The sequence below is a fragment of the Mangifera indica genome, chromosome 9 (assembly GCF_011075055.1).
Source record: "Mangifera indica cultivar Alphonso chromosome 9, CATAS_Mindica_2.1, whole genome shotgun sequence".
Taxonomy (NCBI): Eukaryota; Viridiplantae; Streptophyta; class Magnoliopsida; order Sapindales; family Anacardiaceae; genus Mangifera; species Mangifera indica.
This window is the reverse complement of record NC_058145.1, coordinates 10,479,097-10,494,978: the sequence shown is the minus strand read 5'-3', so window position 1 is coordinate 10,494,978 and position 15,882 is coordinate 10,479,097. Positions and strand designations below refer to the sequence as shown.

The window sequence follows — 15,882 nt, the reverse complement described above, 5'->3', positions numbered from 1 at the left end:
GAATTCAACAGAATCAATCTTCATATCAATTGAAAATGAGACAATTCAAGATTCAGCGTCACAGCACATACATATACACAATTTCTAATGAACGACAGACGTAGATCTTAGGCAACATATTTCAAAAGAGAGATTAACCTAAAATCGAACTTATTGTTACATGAAAGGTAATTACTTATACTAAAACTAGCACATAACATTTCACCTCGGCTACAGAAACCAATAATTCTAAGCCCTCTCGCCTCTAATTCTCCTAGCAAGCTGGATATCTTTAGGCATAATGGTGACTCTCTTGGCGTGAATTGCGCAAAGATTAGTGTCCTCAAAGAGACCGACAAGATAAGCCTCCGCAGCTTCTTGAAGAGCGGCAACTGCGCTGCTTTGAAACCTCAAATCGGTCTTGAAATCCTGAGCAATTTCTCTCACCAGCCTCTGGAATGGAAGCTTGCGGATCAGAAGCTCCGTGCTCTTCTGGTACTTTCTGATCTCCCTCAAAGCTACAGTTCCTGGCCTGAAACGGTGAGGCTTCTTGACTCCTCCTGTCGCCGGAGCTGACTTGCGAGCCGCCTTGGTGGCCAGCTGCTTACGCGGAGCCTTGCCTCCGGTAGACTTCCTAGCGGTTTGCTTCGTACGAGCCATTTCGTAGATTGCAATTTGAGAGAATGTTTGTTTCTCGAGAAAATATTGGCGAGAAAAAAATTGAAGCAATAAGCAATGGACAGGGAGTGGATATAGGAGGTAATTATAAGGAGGGAATGTGCCCAAGGAGGGAACTTCGAAAATGTTTTTGCTTCTCCAGAAATTTGAATGAGTAAAGGAAGACCGTAGATTGGAGAGTAATCGACGGTCAATAGTTTTGGCCGCCCGGTGAGCTGGCAATCCGGGTGAAAAGGATGATTCTATCAGGCTGGAGATTGATCCTGATTAATGTTTAGATCGACGGTTAGGAATTCTCAAGGAGGAGTGACGCGGACGCGTACTATTTGAGGAATTTATTATGATTTGAAAACTGTATATAAAATAAATTATTAATATACAAGTTGCACAAATTTCATGAATGTTTGGTTTAAATTATATTTTATTGCTGAAATTAAAATATTATTTTGAATATATATATAATTATTTTAAAATATATTTTATATTATTTATTATATTGATTATAAGTGAGAGTATTTTAATTTTAAAAAATTAATAAATAAAATTAAAATTAAAATTATCTTAATAATATTTTGATATGCTACTTAAATTAACACTTGTATTATCTATTACATTATCATTAGAAATAAAATATTACTGTAACTTTTTATTATTGATAAAATAATATAAATAATAAAAAATAAATTATCGATGTAATCTTTCTTCACTGCAAACCTAAAGACCTTGTAATTGATTTTTGTTTTACTAACTAAAAAAATTAATAGCAAGAAATTGCATGAAGTAATTTTATATAAATGATCAAATCCAAAATTATGAGACTTTTTAATAAAATAAATAAAATTTCCATTTTTTGAATTTTTTTTCCTCTAATATCTCAAACTTGGAAGTGTTTTCTTATTATTTACGAGGACAATTAAACTCAGAATATAAAGGATAAATGAATGAAGGATGTTACATTCTTTCATCACAATTAATATGTAATAAAGTATATATATCTAATATTATCCACAAGATCAAACTTATATCTTAAGATTAGTGGTTGGTAGTTGCCTTTAATTTTGCATTTGGTTTTAGCCCAAAAGAGTTATTCCCACCCAAAGTTTGGTGTATTTCTAAACTCCTACCCTCAAAGTTGAAAAAACTCAAAAACCTAAACACCAACTATTTTATTAAAATTTTCTATTATGGGTAATGATAAAACCGTTATTTAACAAAATTAAAAAAAAAAACTAAATTTTTATTTCATTCCCCTCTAATTTAAATTTTAACATTTTTTTTAATCTAAAGTTTGAAAAGTCACCATTTTACTCTAGGGCTTTTCAATTCCCTGACCACCTTCTTCATTTCAGCCAACAAGTGGCACATCCCCGCCCATCTTCCCATTTTGACCACTTGGAAGACACCATCAATGGTTGAAGAAAAGGACAAAGACAATTCGTTCAAGTGTTGTCGAAGAAACGGACAAAGACACAAAACTCATCGTCTTTATCAGCTTTTTAGATTTGTTGTCCATCAAATCAACTCTAGACGAAGGTTCCATCATGTGATTTGTCTTCTCCTGAAGCCAACTGACAGAAAATAAAGTTAATTCTTGTTGTTCGGAGTTGATTCGATGAAGATGAATCTCTTCATCTTCTATTCGTCGCCTTCATTCTTCATCGCCTTTCATCAATCTCTGGCTTTTGTCAATCTTTGTTCTTCAATGGCAAAGAAAGAAGAGGAAGCCACTAGTGTCGAAGATGGTGACTAGAGAGGGAAAAGAAATAAACCTAAAATGAAATAAACCTAAAATGAAATGGAAACTTTTCAAATATTGGGTGAGGGAAAATTGTTTTTATTAAATGACGATTTTATCATTAACCATAATAGAAAATTTTAATAAAAAGATAAATATTTGAGTTTTTAAAATCTTACAGATAAGAGTTTGGAAATACACCAAATCTGAAGTGTGAATAAGTCTTTTGGCCTTGATTTTATAAAAACAAAGGATTTTTCAATGACCATTAGACTACAAGTCTAAAAAATTAGTCTATAAATATCTTAAGTATATACGTCAATAAAATAATGTTCAATTATTTAGATTTAGTATTCAAATTTCACTTACTCTCAATATTCTGTTTTATAGTTTTCTATCTCCAAATTGATTTGTGGCTCTAATACCACAATGATCCCTTCACAAATTTCACCAAATTTCATATGTTATTGATCCTACTTATCACAAAAGCGATTATCATTAGTAGATGATCATAACATATTACTCAAGTCTTATTAATGATATACATTCACTAACATAAAACAAGCTATTTATATTATTAAATGCATAACCATAATATAAATAGGAAGAGTTTGAATAAAAACACCTTGCCACTTGATGATTGAGCAAGCTCAGAGTTTTATATATTCATTATTTTCATAATTCTTATCACTCTTACAAACATTAGCTAAGTCTCATATATTTATAGAAGAGAAAGACCTTTGGGTTTCAAACAATCTTGAATCTATCGATAGCATATTCTAAAACAGTAAAAACAAATAATAATGGTACTTGGTTGTTTCCAACCAATGCAAAACTACAACTACATGTTCTGTACATTAGGGTCAATGTCTCTCATATGGCAGTCACATTTTACATATTTTATAACAGTAAATTCCAAGTGGTTCTTTATTAATTGTTGATCTTCAGAGTGTCAACATTATCTCTTCTGTTGATCTCTTATCTTTGCTTTCCACTTGTCTTTTGCAAATTTAATACACGTGTTACTCTTTTTGCTTTTAGGTTGAGCAAATCTCTTTTTCTTGGGCTTATTCTATGGGTTGATCTAATGAGTCCATGAAATCTCCAAAGGTTCCTTCTTCCACTAGTTAGGCTTTTATAATTTGGGCTTGAGTTCTAACCTTTTGAGTAATAACAAGCCAAAGTATATCCTTTGTATTTTCAATCAGAGCCTAGTTAGATATATTATCAGGTTTAAAACCTTTAACTATATCTTGTAATTGGGCTTGATTTTCCCTAAACAAAGTATCTTGAACTTTTGCATATTTCTTTGACAAGATAACTATTATCCCCTTGTCGATATGGATTATCTCATTTTTCCTAAAGAGTTCTTCTAACCTGGATTGAACCATAAGTAGCTTTACTATATGTAGCTTTGTCCAGTATCCATCTACTTTGTTAAGTTCATAAAGTTGTTATAGTGTTATTTGTCCCATTAAGACGTCTTTACGAACCATTATGTTATACTATGGTTGTTCAACAACAAATTCCTAAATTTGTATAGGTTGGACATTGTCATCTTATTGAACCAACGAAGTAATCACACAAATAAACATATGAATTCTTCCATCAAATACACAGAGTGTTTGTTTAACCGCATCTGGTAATTCGAGGTTTATCATCACTTCTTGCATTTCAATCTCAATTACATCAACTCGATTTGCATGTAAGTGAACTGGAGCTCACTTCAAATAAGTTCGAACTAGACTCGTTTCAAGCTTAAGTGTGGCTCAAACTTGATTCGAGCTTGAACTTTTTACTAACTCGTTATTAAAACAATGTCATTTTAATACATATGTGTCAAAATGATATTATTTTGTATCAAAATTTTTAGCTATCAAGTTTGATAAGCTAAACACTTCAAAGCTTGAAAATGTTAAAGTTGCAAGCTTAAGCTCGAGCTCGCTTGAGGTTAGCTCACTTCAGGCTTATTCAAATCTAGCCCTAAGTAGAATCATTTCTGAATAAGCTTCCATAGAACATGTAATTCTATAAGTCTATTTAAGAAAACAAAAAGTCCTCCTTGAAGATCTTTTTTGTCTTCCCCTTTCAGATGTGTTATTAATCCTTTTAAAGTGACTAGATTGAGATAAGACATTCGAAGTTAGCTATATCTCTAATTATTCTAGACTTTAAAAGTAGTTGTTTCCAAAGAACAGATCCTCCTGAGGGTTTTTCTTCTTCATAATAAATTCTATCTACTTTAAGCTAAGCTAGTCTATTGGCTAGTTTTCGTAATATCTACCTAAGTTCCACTTCACCTTGTCCAATAGCTACAACTATATGACATTTAACATCCACGTCTTTTAATATTGCTCTACTGGCTTTAATAACTTTAAGTTTTTAGGAATTTCAAATTTCTCTATATAGCTATTTTTTTTTTTGTAAATCCTTCATTCTTTTATCCTGCCCTTTGGTAGTATCTTACTTTTTAGCAGTATACTATTTTACAATAGCTTTACCCTTTCTTTGAAAGTTCCTTTTGTTGGAATTCAAGGGATATTCAGAATTCCTTTTACTAGTATTTCCAACTTCAAAGTTTTTCTTCCTTGGTGTTACCACACTTGTAATAGTAGCATTTTGATATTTTGGATTTCATTTATTAGAAGTGTTTGTGTCTAAAGATTGTTGAGATCTGGAATGTATCAAGCTTGGTGAAAGATCGAAAGATTCATATGATTGATTCACAGTAGTATGTTGTAATACTATAAGAATTTGTTTGAACACGGTATTTACCTCTTCTAAAAGCGTTTCTTTCAGCTTATTCGAATCAACTGTTTTAGTCATAGATTTTTCACCCTTGGATTGTTAATCCTAAAGGTTGATTTTTATGGTATTACTATATTTTTCTTGGAAGGGCAATTTCTTCTTAAATAAGTCATTGACCTACATTTGGAGCATGAAAATCTTCTTCCAGTTTGATCCTTCTTGTCCATTTTTCTACAATGATCTAGACAAAAAGTCGACGATAAAATTAGACTTTTAGATATAAATTCAATCTTGAAGCGATATTCCACAAACCAGATTTATCATCTTATTAATTTAATTTTATCATCCTTTGATACTAATTTCATAAATAATGTCAAATATTTAGAATCAGTTCTTAAAGTAAATTTTTTATTGATAACGAATAATCGAAATCGATCAATACATTCTTTAGCTGCTAAAACTTTCTTTTCATAAACAAGATAGTTTATTTCAACAGGTGAGGATTTTCCTAATGCATAACAAACTATTCTTTTGATATTATCAGTACCCTTGGCTTTTAGAACTCCTCCCCAATAATAATTAGATGTATCACTCTCTATTATTAGATAATCAGAGTCTATAAGGAGTGTTAATGTCTTAAGGTTCTAAGTCAAGTTTTTGGTTTGGATAACGCAGTTGATATCTTCTACAGTCTATGACCATGGTATTGTAAAGCTAACCTTCTTTGTTAATTCATTTATTACCTTGGTCAAATTTGGGATATATTCCCTCATTTGGTTTGCAAGTCCAAGAAATTGTTGTAACATATGCTTATCTTTAAGCATATTAGGAAAGTCCAATAGTTTATTTGCAATATAATCACGCACCTTTCACAACCAATCATCATTTGATAAAATGATTTCCCTTTATTTGATTGGGTTAAGGCCACTTTAATAGGTTTCTCATGTACATCATTTAGTCCTCGAGCTTGAAATATCCATTGAGAGGTTTGCCCAAATACTTGTTTTAGAGAAAGTTTTGGAATCACCAATTCATTTGAACCTACCGATATATCCTTATAGCTAGTTGACTAGCTAATTACTAGAGTATTTTCTTGTTCTAGTGATATAAGTTCCTCATCATCGTTGAATAAATTAAAAGGCTCTTGTAAATTTTCTATTCTATCCATAAAAATATTTAATCGAAGATGAGTAGATTTAATAAGATTTTCTTTTTCTTGTTCTAATGAATAATCTTCATTAGTCGAAGAGTCTTCCTCTGATTTCTTAGAGTATTCTGAGATTAGCTCATAGACTGACTCATCATCTGAGTTGATCTCGTATCCAAATATAGGCTCATATTCAAAAGTTAAAAATTTAAGACTCACCTTCTTTTTGCTTTTATTTGGACATTTGTTTGCATAATGATCTTTGTTATCATATATCCAATAACAATTACAATCTTTCGTATTTTTTCTTGAAGGGCAAGTAGCACAAAATTTCTTTACTCCTCGTTCTTTCGCGGTTATCTTCCTAATAAACTTTCCATGATTAAGAAGTTTAACTTTATTAGAAATAGGTCTTTTCCTCATATTTTTAAAATGTTTGGGAAATTTCATTTTCCATAGAAAAATACTACACTTTTTATGAGTTTTCCAATTTTGATGTTTTGGAGTTTTAGATTTTTCACATCCATACTGTAACACCCCTTTTTAAAAACAGACTTCTAATGATAATATTTCTTAATTAAAAATAATAATGATAATAATAATATAATTCAGTTTGATACTCATGAAGTATTCGTACAAAATATTTATTAGAAATCAAGTATGCCAAAATGTCTCAAAATAACTTCAGTAATTGTAGATAAAATGACAACCTTGGAATGCATAAATTTCATAAGGTAAATTATTATCATAATAATAAACTAAATAGAAATAAAATAATTTTAGCCGAAAACACAGCATCAATGTGTTGACCGATTCGCCTCCCCACCTGTCATGTTGTTTTTCCTAATATATGAGTTTAAACTCAATAGACTTTTATAATAATTTCGATGTTCCTTATGGGCATTTTTGACGGAGTCTCACTGTTATGTGCATCCCTGACACACTCAGTTGGACACCCTTCTTAGGTGCCTCTTACGCCATTGTGTCGGAGGCATCAATCTCAGATATCTCTTATCTCTTATTCTTCAATTTCAAACATCCGTCCCAGATGTTACAGACATCATAACCATATATCTAGTAAATTATAATTTCCCATTAATTTAAACCGAGATGTCTCATCAATCAGTTCAAACATCCTAAAGACTAAGACATCTCATCCACTGGTCTTCAACTATGAGTTATATTGTTTATACGCTTAATGTGATTATATTAATTCATATACTTTATCGATTAAAAATACGGAAAATGTTCACGTAATTGTTATTCAAGATAATAAGTTAATTCATGCACATAATCACCCAAAATCTCCTAAGAACACATTTTACTCACTTAGCAAACCCAAAAATCCATAATTAGTGGCTAAGATTTTGCTCTAAATGATGTAGGTGCATTGTAACATGTGTTGATGTATGCACCATATCCTAGCTCCCAAAAGCAAATAAACACATGTCAAAACTTCTTTCTTTTCTTTTATCTTTTCTCTAAACAGTATTATAATTTTTCTTTTTCTTTTCTTTTCTTTTTTTCATCCATGACAGACTTTGGCTTTTTGGAGAAATAAGACAACAACAATTTTGCTCATGACAAGTGAACGCGTCACATGGCTTACGTACAAGTAACCCAACTAACCTATTTGGTGCTTGTTCGACATGTGCATGGCAGGTTCGACATGCACACTACATGTCGACAACAGAGCACTTATCGATTAAGACACTATCAATGTCTGTGGAGCGAGTCAGACCCTAGCGGTGTTGGACGGTAACCCAACTATGGTTCGGTTAAAACTTTCCAACTCTTAAGTTTCCGAATCGCACCATCATAATGTCACCATATACATATAAAAACGTCATGGCTTTAAAATTTTTTTTCCAAAATCTTATTTTCATGCAAAGTTTCTCTCCTTCTATCTCTCTCTCTCTATATATAAATATATGTATACACACATCAAATTACATAACATAACATGTCAACCATACTTCCAAAGAGATTCAAATTAGGCATTTGCAACATCCTAGACTTTATATATCAAATTCTAGTGTAAAAGAATGGGTTAATGGCCTACCTCTCATCCTATGATTACGTCGTCTTTGCGTGGCAATGATCTCCCTAGTGACTTCCTTTTCTAGCCGACAAATAGAAGGTCCTTCTCCCTCCTTTGTTGTATAAGAAGAGATTTCTAGAAGTGTTTTCGTGGAAGAGAATTTTTTGTTTTGTAAAAAGGAAGCAAGAAGAGAGAAAAAATAATGTTCTGAAACTGCCTCTTCATTTTTATGTCGTTCCTTTCCAAAACATCTTTCAATAGAGTGATACACGACAAGTGTTATCCAACCAAGAGTAACTACCGATTTTGAATGAGATACGTTGAGCAGATTCGACTGAAAATTGACTACTGAGATTCATTTTCCCATTCATATACATTGCCTCCCAAATAACTTTTTTTATAACTATATATTTTATATTCAAATATAAATACATACATATATATAACAATAATTAGGTGGTAAATATAATATTGAATGATAACAAAATGACCAAATTACCTTTTTTATTAATTTAAGAATATTACACATACTGTCCTCGGACCCTATCAAAATTGTAGCAACAAACATCATTAAATTGAAGCTTTTTAGTGTCTTTATCAACTTTCGCATTAAGACACCTTGTTCTCACGAGTTGCCTTACTACTTTTATTTTTCCATCTAAAGAATCAACTATTTGATTCTTTTTCGAGTAGTAGCTTGAAGGCCTCATTAGCCATTTTATCCTACTTGTTGGGTAACTTTGCAAAAAAGGTGTTTTTTGTAACCTTATGTGTTCTTCTGAGTAGTTGATAAAAAATATCATTTGTAAATTCCCTAGAGAGCATATCTTTAAAAAGAGCGAAAATTCCTTCCTTCTCTACTTTTTAAGTCTTTTATTGTATCTAAAATGTTGGTGTTGGCTTTTAGACTCATCCAAAAGCTTCCTGCAACCCCTTGCAGTGTAGACCATAAGAAACGATAGGTTTGTCTTAGGTCAAAAGATTTGTTTTGTACATGGACCCAGTTTACAGTTTCCCAATTTGAGATTGCTTTAGCCACATTACTAACATAGTTTATATTGAGAAAACTTCTGCTAGACGGTATTTCCATCAATCTTTGTATAGGTCTAGGTGTATATTCCGATTTTATCTTTGTAGGATAAGTCATAGGAGTATATTCAGGCCTTGAGATCTCTCGCAGAAATTCTTCAAAAAAGTGCAAGAGATTTTTCATTCCTTCTAAAGGATCATCTTTAACCTCAGTTTCCCTAAGATTAGAGATTAGATTCTCTAGGTCCTCTATTTTTGGTCCTAGAGATATCTTTTTAGAAGTTTTTCCTCTTTCAACATTTTTCTTTTGTTTTTTAAGTTCCTCTTTGTAATATTTGCTGATTTTATCAGCATCTAAGAGAGTTATATCTAGAAATTCTTCTTCTATCTTATGTTTTTCCTTTTCTTTAGAAATAAAATATTTCTCTTTTATTGCTTTTAAATATAGTTTTTTAGCTTTATCCCAATCTCCTTGAGGCTCATGAGCTACAAAATTTGCATATCCTGGTGGAAAGTGAGGATATTTATTTTGTGGACTGACAACAAATTGCTTGAGTATTTCTTCGTTTGCCATACTTTTCCTTAGTCAGGAAATAAGTTACATGATGTTGAGGGTTCTGAGATTCTCCGTACTAATATCCTAGAATAGTTTTTACTTTATCCAACCATAGACTCCTTAATTCTAATTCTCTTGTCTCTATGGTTGTTATCCTGGTTGGTATAAAACAAAATATCTGCATACAACCTTGACTTAAGGCTTTGCGTACCGTATCAAGCAACCTTTTTACTCTTAACCACTCTAGGTAATCTTGTTGAATATCTGGATTCCTGTTACAGAAATCAAGAGTACATTGTTTGATCTCTTATTCAGCATATCCTTTAATTGGATTCACTTGTGCTATACCAATTAAGGTTAGTGATATAAGATAATTTCCTATCCTTATAATAGTATTAGAAAAACCAAAATTATTATTAGTCAGGGTTCCATGTTTACTTATTTAACAAAATAGTAAGAACACGTTAGTTATTTTCATCACTTTTTTTGAACTATATTCACTATAAAAAAAAAAGTTTATTTCCCATCATATAATTGCAAAGTGTGTTTAGTTTAAGTAATATTTTATTATCAATAATAAAATATTATTGAGGATTAATTATTATTATATTTGATAAAATTGATATGAATAAATAATAAAAAAATACTCCATATACAAATAAATTATATAAATATATTCATACAACATAATATGATAACATCTGATTAGATAATTTTGAAGTAAGAAAAAAAGTAAACAATTACATCACTTAATCACAAGTTATTATTCTAGTTTGTATAGATAAACTAATAAGATTTTTGTCTATGCATAATATTATTCAAATAATAATTGTGTTTAGTTGGTAGTAATTAATGAATATTAAGGCATTATTTTATTTAGGCCAAAAGACTTATTCCCACTCAAGGTTGCGAAGAATAAATTTTTATTCTTCATAACCTTGGATGGGAATAAGTTAGAGAGAAATTATTAGTTTTTAAAAACTAAGGTAAGAAAAATGATAATTTTTTATTTTTTAAATAAATTTATTAAATGACATTTTTATCTTTTACATTAATAACAAAATTTAACAAAAGTGGAAGGATGAGTTGGTGTTTGGGTTTTTGAAACTTAGCGAGTGAAAGTTTAGGAATAGACTAAACCTTGGGTGAGAATAAGTCTTTTGGCCTTTTATGTAAGTGTCTTTAAAAGATTATTAGGGAAAAATTAGTATTGAATTTGGTTAAACTAACATATCTTATGTTAAAATATTTGTTTTGTTAATTTTTTTCTAAAATATTCTCCATGTTAATAATATATTAAGATTGTTTTTGTTTTGCTAAATTATGAAATTAATTAATTTAATTTAATTATTTTTTAAGTTGTTATCTTATTGATAATATATCTTTGTAAAATATTCTTCATAAGTTACTGTTTTAATTGAGAGTGAGGATATTTTTGTCCTAAAAATTTAATAAAAAATGATAAAATAGTAAAAAAAAAAAAGATTATATTGAAAATTTTTTAATACCTAATGTGGACATAGTAATTAAATTATCTTTTGTATTTATTATTATATTATCATTGGTAATAGCAGATTATCAAAATATTTTATTAGTTGATAAATCAAATAAATGAATATCAATAATAAAAGATAAATTATTAATGTAATCAATGATTACCTTGAACTAAAAGCCCCTAAAACCTGAACGAATGAACCACGTGTTCTTAGTGATCGTACAACTTATTGATTTAAAGATTGTTGATTGGTTTTTCTATTGTGGTTCTTTGGATAATTAGATTTCAAATACCCAACTTAGTGTATATTTGACACAACTTATGATTAGTGCATTATGAATAATCATAATTTAATTGTGATTGTTTGATATATAATTTAAATATTAAAATTATATGTACTTATAATAAATACTAATTTGAATATCAATAATAATATATCACTCTATGATTAAGTGATTTATATTAACGATATAAAATTACACTCAATTATAAAATTTCATATCAACATTAATACTCATTATAAGTACACAATATTTAATTAAACAACGAATTATTTGTAATTAGATAGCAAATTAGACATGTCAAGGGGTTAGGTTAGTCTAGAACCCATTTTTTTTGACCTAATCCATGGGGGCACGACCCACTATTATAATGGGTTATGTCAGGCTCAAGTGTCATGTAAGTACCAGCTTCAGTTTAGCCTATTGGGCTTATAGGCTTGGTCGGCCTAAGACCCACATAGTAATGAGTATTTGGGTCGAGCCGATTCATATATTTTTTAAAACCCAAAGCCCGACCCTATATATAAATGGGTTGGGTTGGGTCTTAAATGGGCTAGCTTATTTAAATAATTTTTTTAAAAAAATTTAAATACAAATTATTTTTCAATTATTAAAATCAAGAATAATACCTCAAACATTTCATTTATAATCTCTCATTTGTGACAAAGGAATATTGTGATCACATGATAAAAAATATTATAAGTTTATATAAATTAATTTACATAATGCATAAATTATAAACAAAAATAATATATATATATATATATATATATATATATATATATATATATATATATATATATATATTATACCATTTATCTACTCATTTTTAATATCCAAATCTTTGAATTTTTTTATATTAGATCGATTTGTAATATTTTGTAAAGATAAAATTGAAATAAAAATGAAATTATAAACGCAAAGAATTATTATTTGAGAATTTAGATAATTTTCGAAAGAGAGTTAATGAGAGAAAATGAGATTGAGAATATAATGAAAGAATTGAGATTGAGAGAAATTGAAATTAATGAAGAGTTAGATTGGTTTATATAAAGAAAAATAAATAAATTAAAAAATAACCAATAACAAAAAGAGTTAAAATTAAAAGGCTTCTGCTTTGGCAGAAGGCTTTTGCTTTTCTGCCATATGATTTTTTTAAATTTTTATTTTTTTAAATAATAATGGATCGGATTAGACCAACCCATGGGTTTAATATTAGAACCCATGGTCTGACCCAAAAAAACCCATAGACTAGGCCCGACATGTTATAATATCGGATTGGACTAGACCTTATCAGGCTAAACTTTAAATTTGTGCTTCGAGTAAAGCCCATGTGTCTAGTTTAGACCCTAGGGCAAGGGCTATGGCCAATCAGATAGGACTCATTAAAAAATATTTAAAAATTATAATATTATAATTTAGTTGATGGCCCACTAAATCATGTAGGGTAGCCCATTAAAGAACTATGCAGGCATGTCCTAACTTGGTAGGCTCATAAATTGGTAGGTCTAGGATTGCCTTGACTCTTAGGCATAATGGGCCACACTAGAAGACAGATACAGCCCACCACCATCTTTATCCCTAACATGTCTAATTATTTAGCTCTATTTTACTTAAATTAGTAAAATAAAATCAAAATTTACAATATTTTTTTAACACTACCAACTAAATTTTAATAAATTAATATGGATACATGCCAGTTAAAAAATATAATATACGAAAAATCTAATACTAACTCCGTATAAATACTATTAAGTATGAAATTACTATTTTTCACCCAAGGTTTGATGATTTGATAAATTTTTATATTTTAAGTTTGAAAAAATTAATTTATCATTCATTTTTTAAAATTCAATTGGAAAACTTCTTCCCATTCAAGAAGGGACAGGTCAGGGATCTGATTTGGTAGGGTTAATTGTCATCTATATATATTTCCATTATAATTTATTAGGAATTAATATCTTTAACTTCAAAAACTAATTATTTGTTTTCCTTTAATTTTATCAATATTACATACTCAATAAAACTATTTACATTAATAATAAATAACAATTTATATAGTAACAAAGATATTTTATTATTTAAGTTATTTTATGCTTAAAATAAAGTAATATTCAAATATATAATGATACGTCATCATCAGTACACAAATTCATACTCATTGTTAATACATATAATTTTTTACTTTTCTATATTAAATTTATAATTATGTATGTATATATGTGTGTGTGTGTGTGTGTGTGTATATATATATGATTATAATCAAACATATGATTTATTTTATAATATATTAATGTGTATATGATAAAAACATGTATCAAATGATATGACAAATATCATATATGTTAACACATTGTGAAAAAAAAAAACATTGTATATAGGATCAGAATAATCTAATTTTAAAATTTTAATTTAATGTTTTGATACTATTTATGAGCAGTGATCAATACTCTATATATATATTTTATACATAATTTAGATATACAGATAATATATTATCTTTGATTAGGTATTATTTTATCTTTAATTTAAAATCGTTCAATTATATAATAATATATTATTTATATACTTAAAATATATAAAAAATATGTATGTATAATTTTATTACCGCGATGCTCTAATTAAGAGAGAGATGCTGAATTGGCGTTAAAATCTAACTACTTTTAATTTATCTTTTATGATTTTTAGAGTAACAAAAATTATTTATTCACATAAAGTGTCTAGACTTCAGTAAAAAAGTTTTAACACGAAATTTTTACTTAGAGAGTTACTCTAGTTGGCCAAATCACAATGTCCCACTCGGTCATTGCTGAAACGACATGTTCCATCCTTCAAGTTTGAATTCTTACTCATTTATTAAAGCTAGATTTTAGCTTTATTCGTTGAAACTTATTTTCTTTATTGTGCACTATATATAATATAGTTCATATCTATTATACCATTAATATTATAAATAAATTTATTTTATATGTTTTTTCCTCCTTTATTCCCATTTTTTCAAATCTTTCATTTCTTTCCCTCAGCTTTGAGGAAATTCCCAACTTTCATGACCCACCCTGCACATCACCCTTAGGAGCATTTTGTTTAGGTAATTAAAAATTGATTGTAATTTTAAATCTATTTTTTATTATTGATATTATTTTATTTAGGTTATCAGATTATAAAAGTTTCAGTAACCTTTTGATATTAATAATGATGTGATATGTAATATAAGAAGTAATTTGACTACTATTTTTATTTTAGGTATCAAAATATTATTAAAATTACCATGATTTTATTACAATTTAATCTTTATTAATTTTTAGGACAAAATACTTTCATTTTCAATTAATATAACAAGTAATATAAAAAATATTTTAAAATAATTATACTCTATAATCTTTAGGTAGTCTATCAATAATTATTTGAGTAGCAATATGTACACAAACGATAATATATCACTATATAATTGAGTATTATTTTATCTCTAATACAAAATCACTTAATCACATGATGATATATAATCATTTGTGTATATAATTTTATTATAATTATTTATATCTATCTATTTTTATCTAATAAAATAATAATTTATACATAATAATCTTCTAAATAATACATTTTTATGATAATGTTTTATTTTTAATAATAAAAAATTATCTAAACCAATTACACTCTTAAGATTTTATGTATTGTTTGAAAGCTGATGGACCACCACAAAGTACACGTACAGCCTAATCACCACTACTCACAAACACATCACACTTGTAAGCCATCTCAATCATTTCTTTAATAATAGAATTTAGATGAGACTATGTGATCCTCTGACCCACTTCACCCATTGACAAAATGCCCCATTTCCTCAAATGCCATTAGTAAAATTTTCTATTATTAATATTGAGATTGGTCCACCCATGATCGGTCAATTTAATTTGATTTACTTTAATTGCTAAGAGTAGTTAGTGTGGAAGTTATTGATAATTAAACTCTTATTTAAAATCCAAAATTATTTTCCCTCAAAGTGTAATAAACATAATATTTTACAGAAGAGGTTTTACTCTTCTTTTTCTGCGCACGCAGAGCCAAAATTACATAGAGATCAAGTCTCTTAAAAGGAATGCAACATATGGGCAAATGAGGTTATGGAAATGACTTACGTTAATACCTCGTGCCGTGTTCGAATGAATTTTGTCAAAAACTCAAAGTCGAGTACA

At 28.8% G+C, this 15,882-nt stretch overlaps 1 protein-coding gene across 1 annotated transcript; it reads right to left on the bottom strand.

Moving 5' to 3' along the window:
• Window positions 1-3: 3 nt before the first annotated feature.
• Window positions 4-773, bottom strand: LOC123226142 (histone H3.2). The gene has a single exon (XM_044650632.1). It carries the CDS (start codon window positions 637-639, stop codon window positions 229-231), a length of 411 nt encoding a protein of 136 aa, XP_044506567.1. The 5' UTR covers window positions 640-773; the 3' UTR covers window positions 4-228.
• Between the last annotated feature and the right edge of the window lie 15,109 nt (window positions 774-15,882).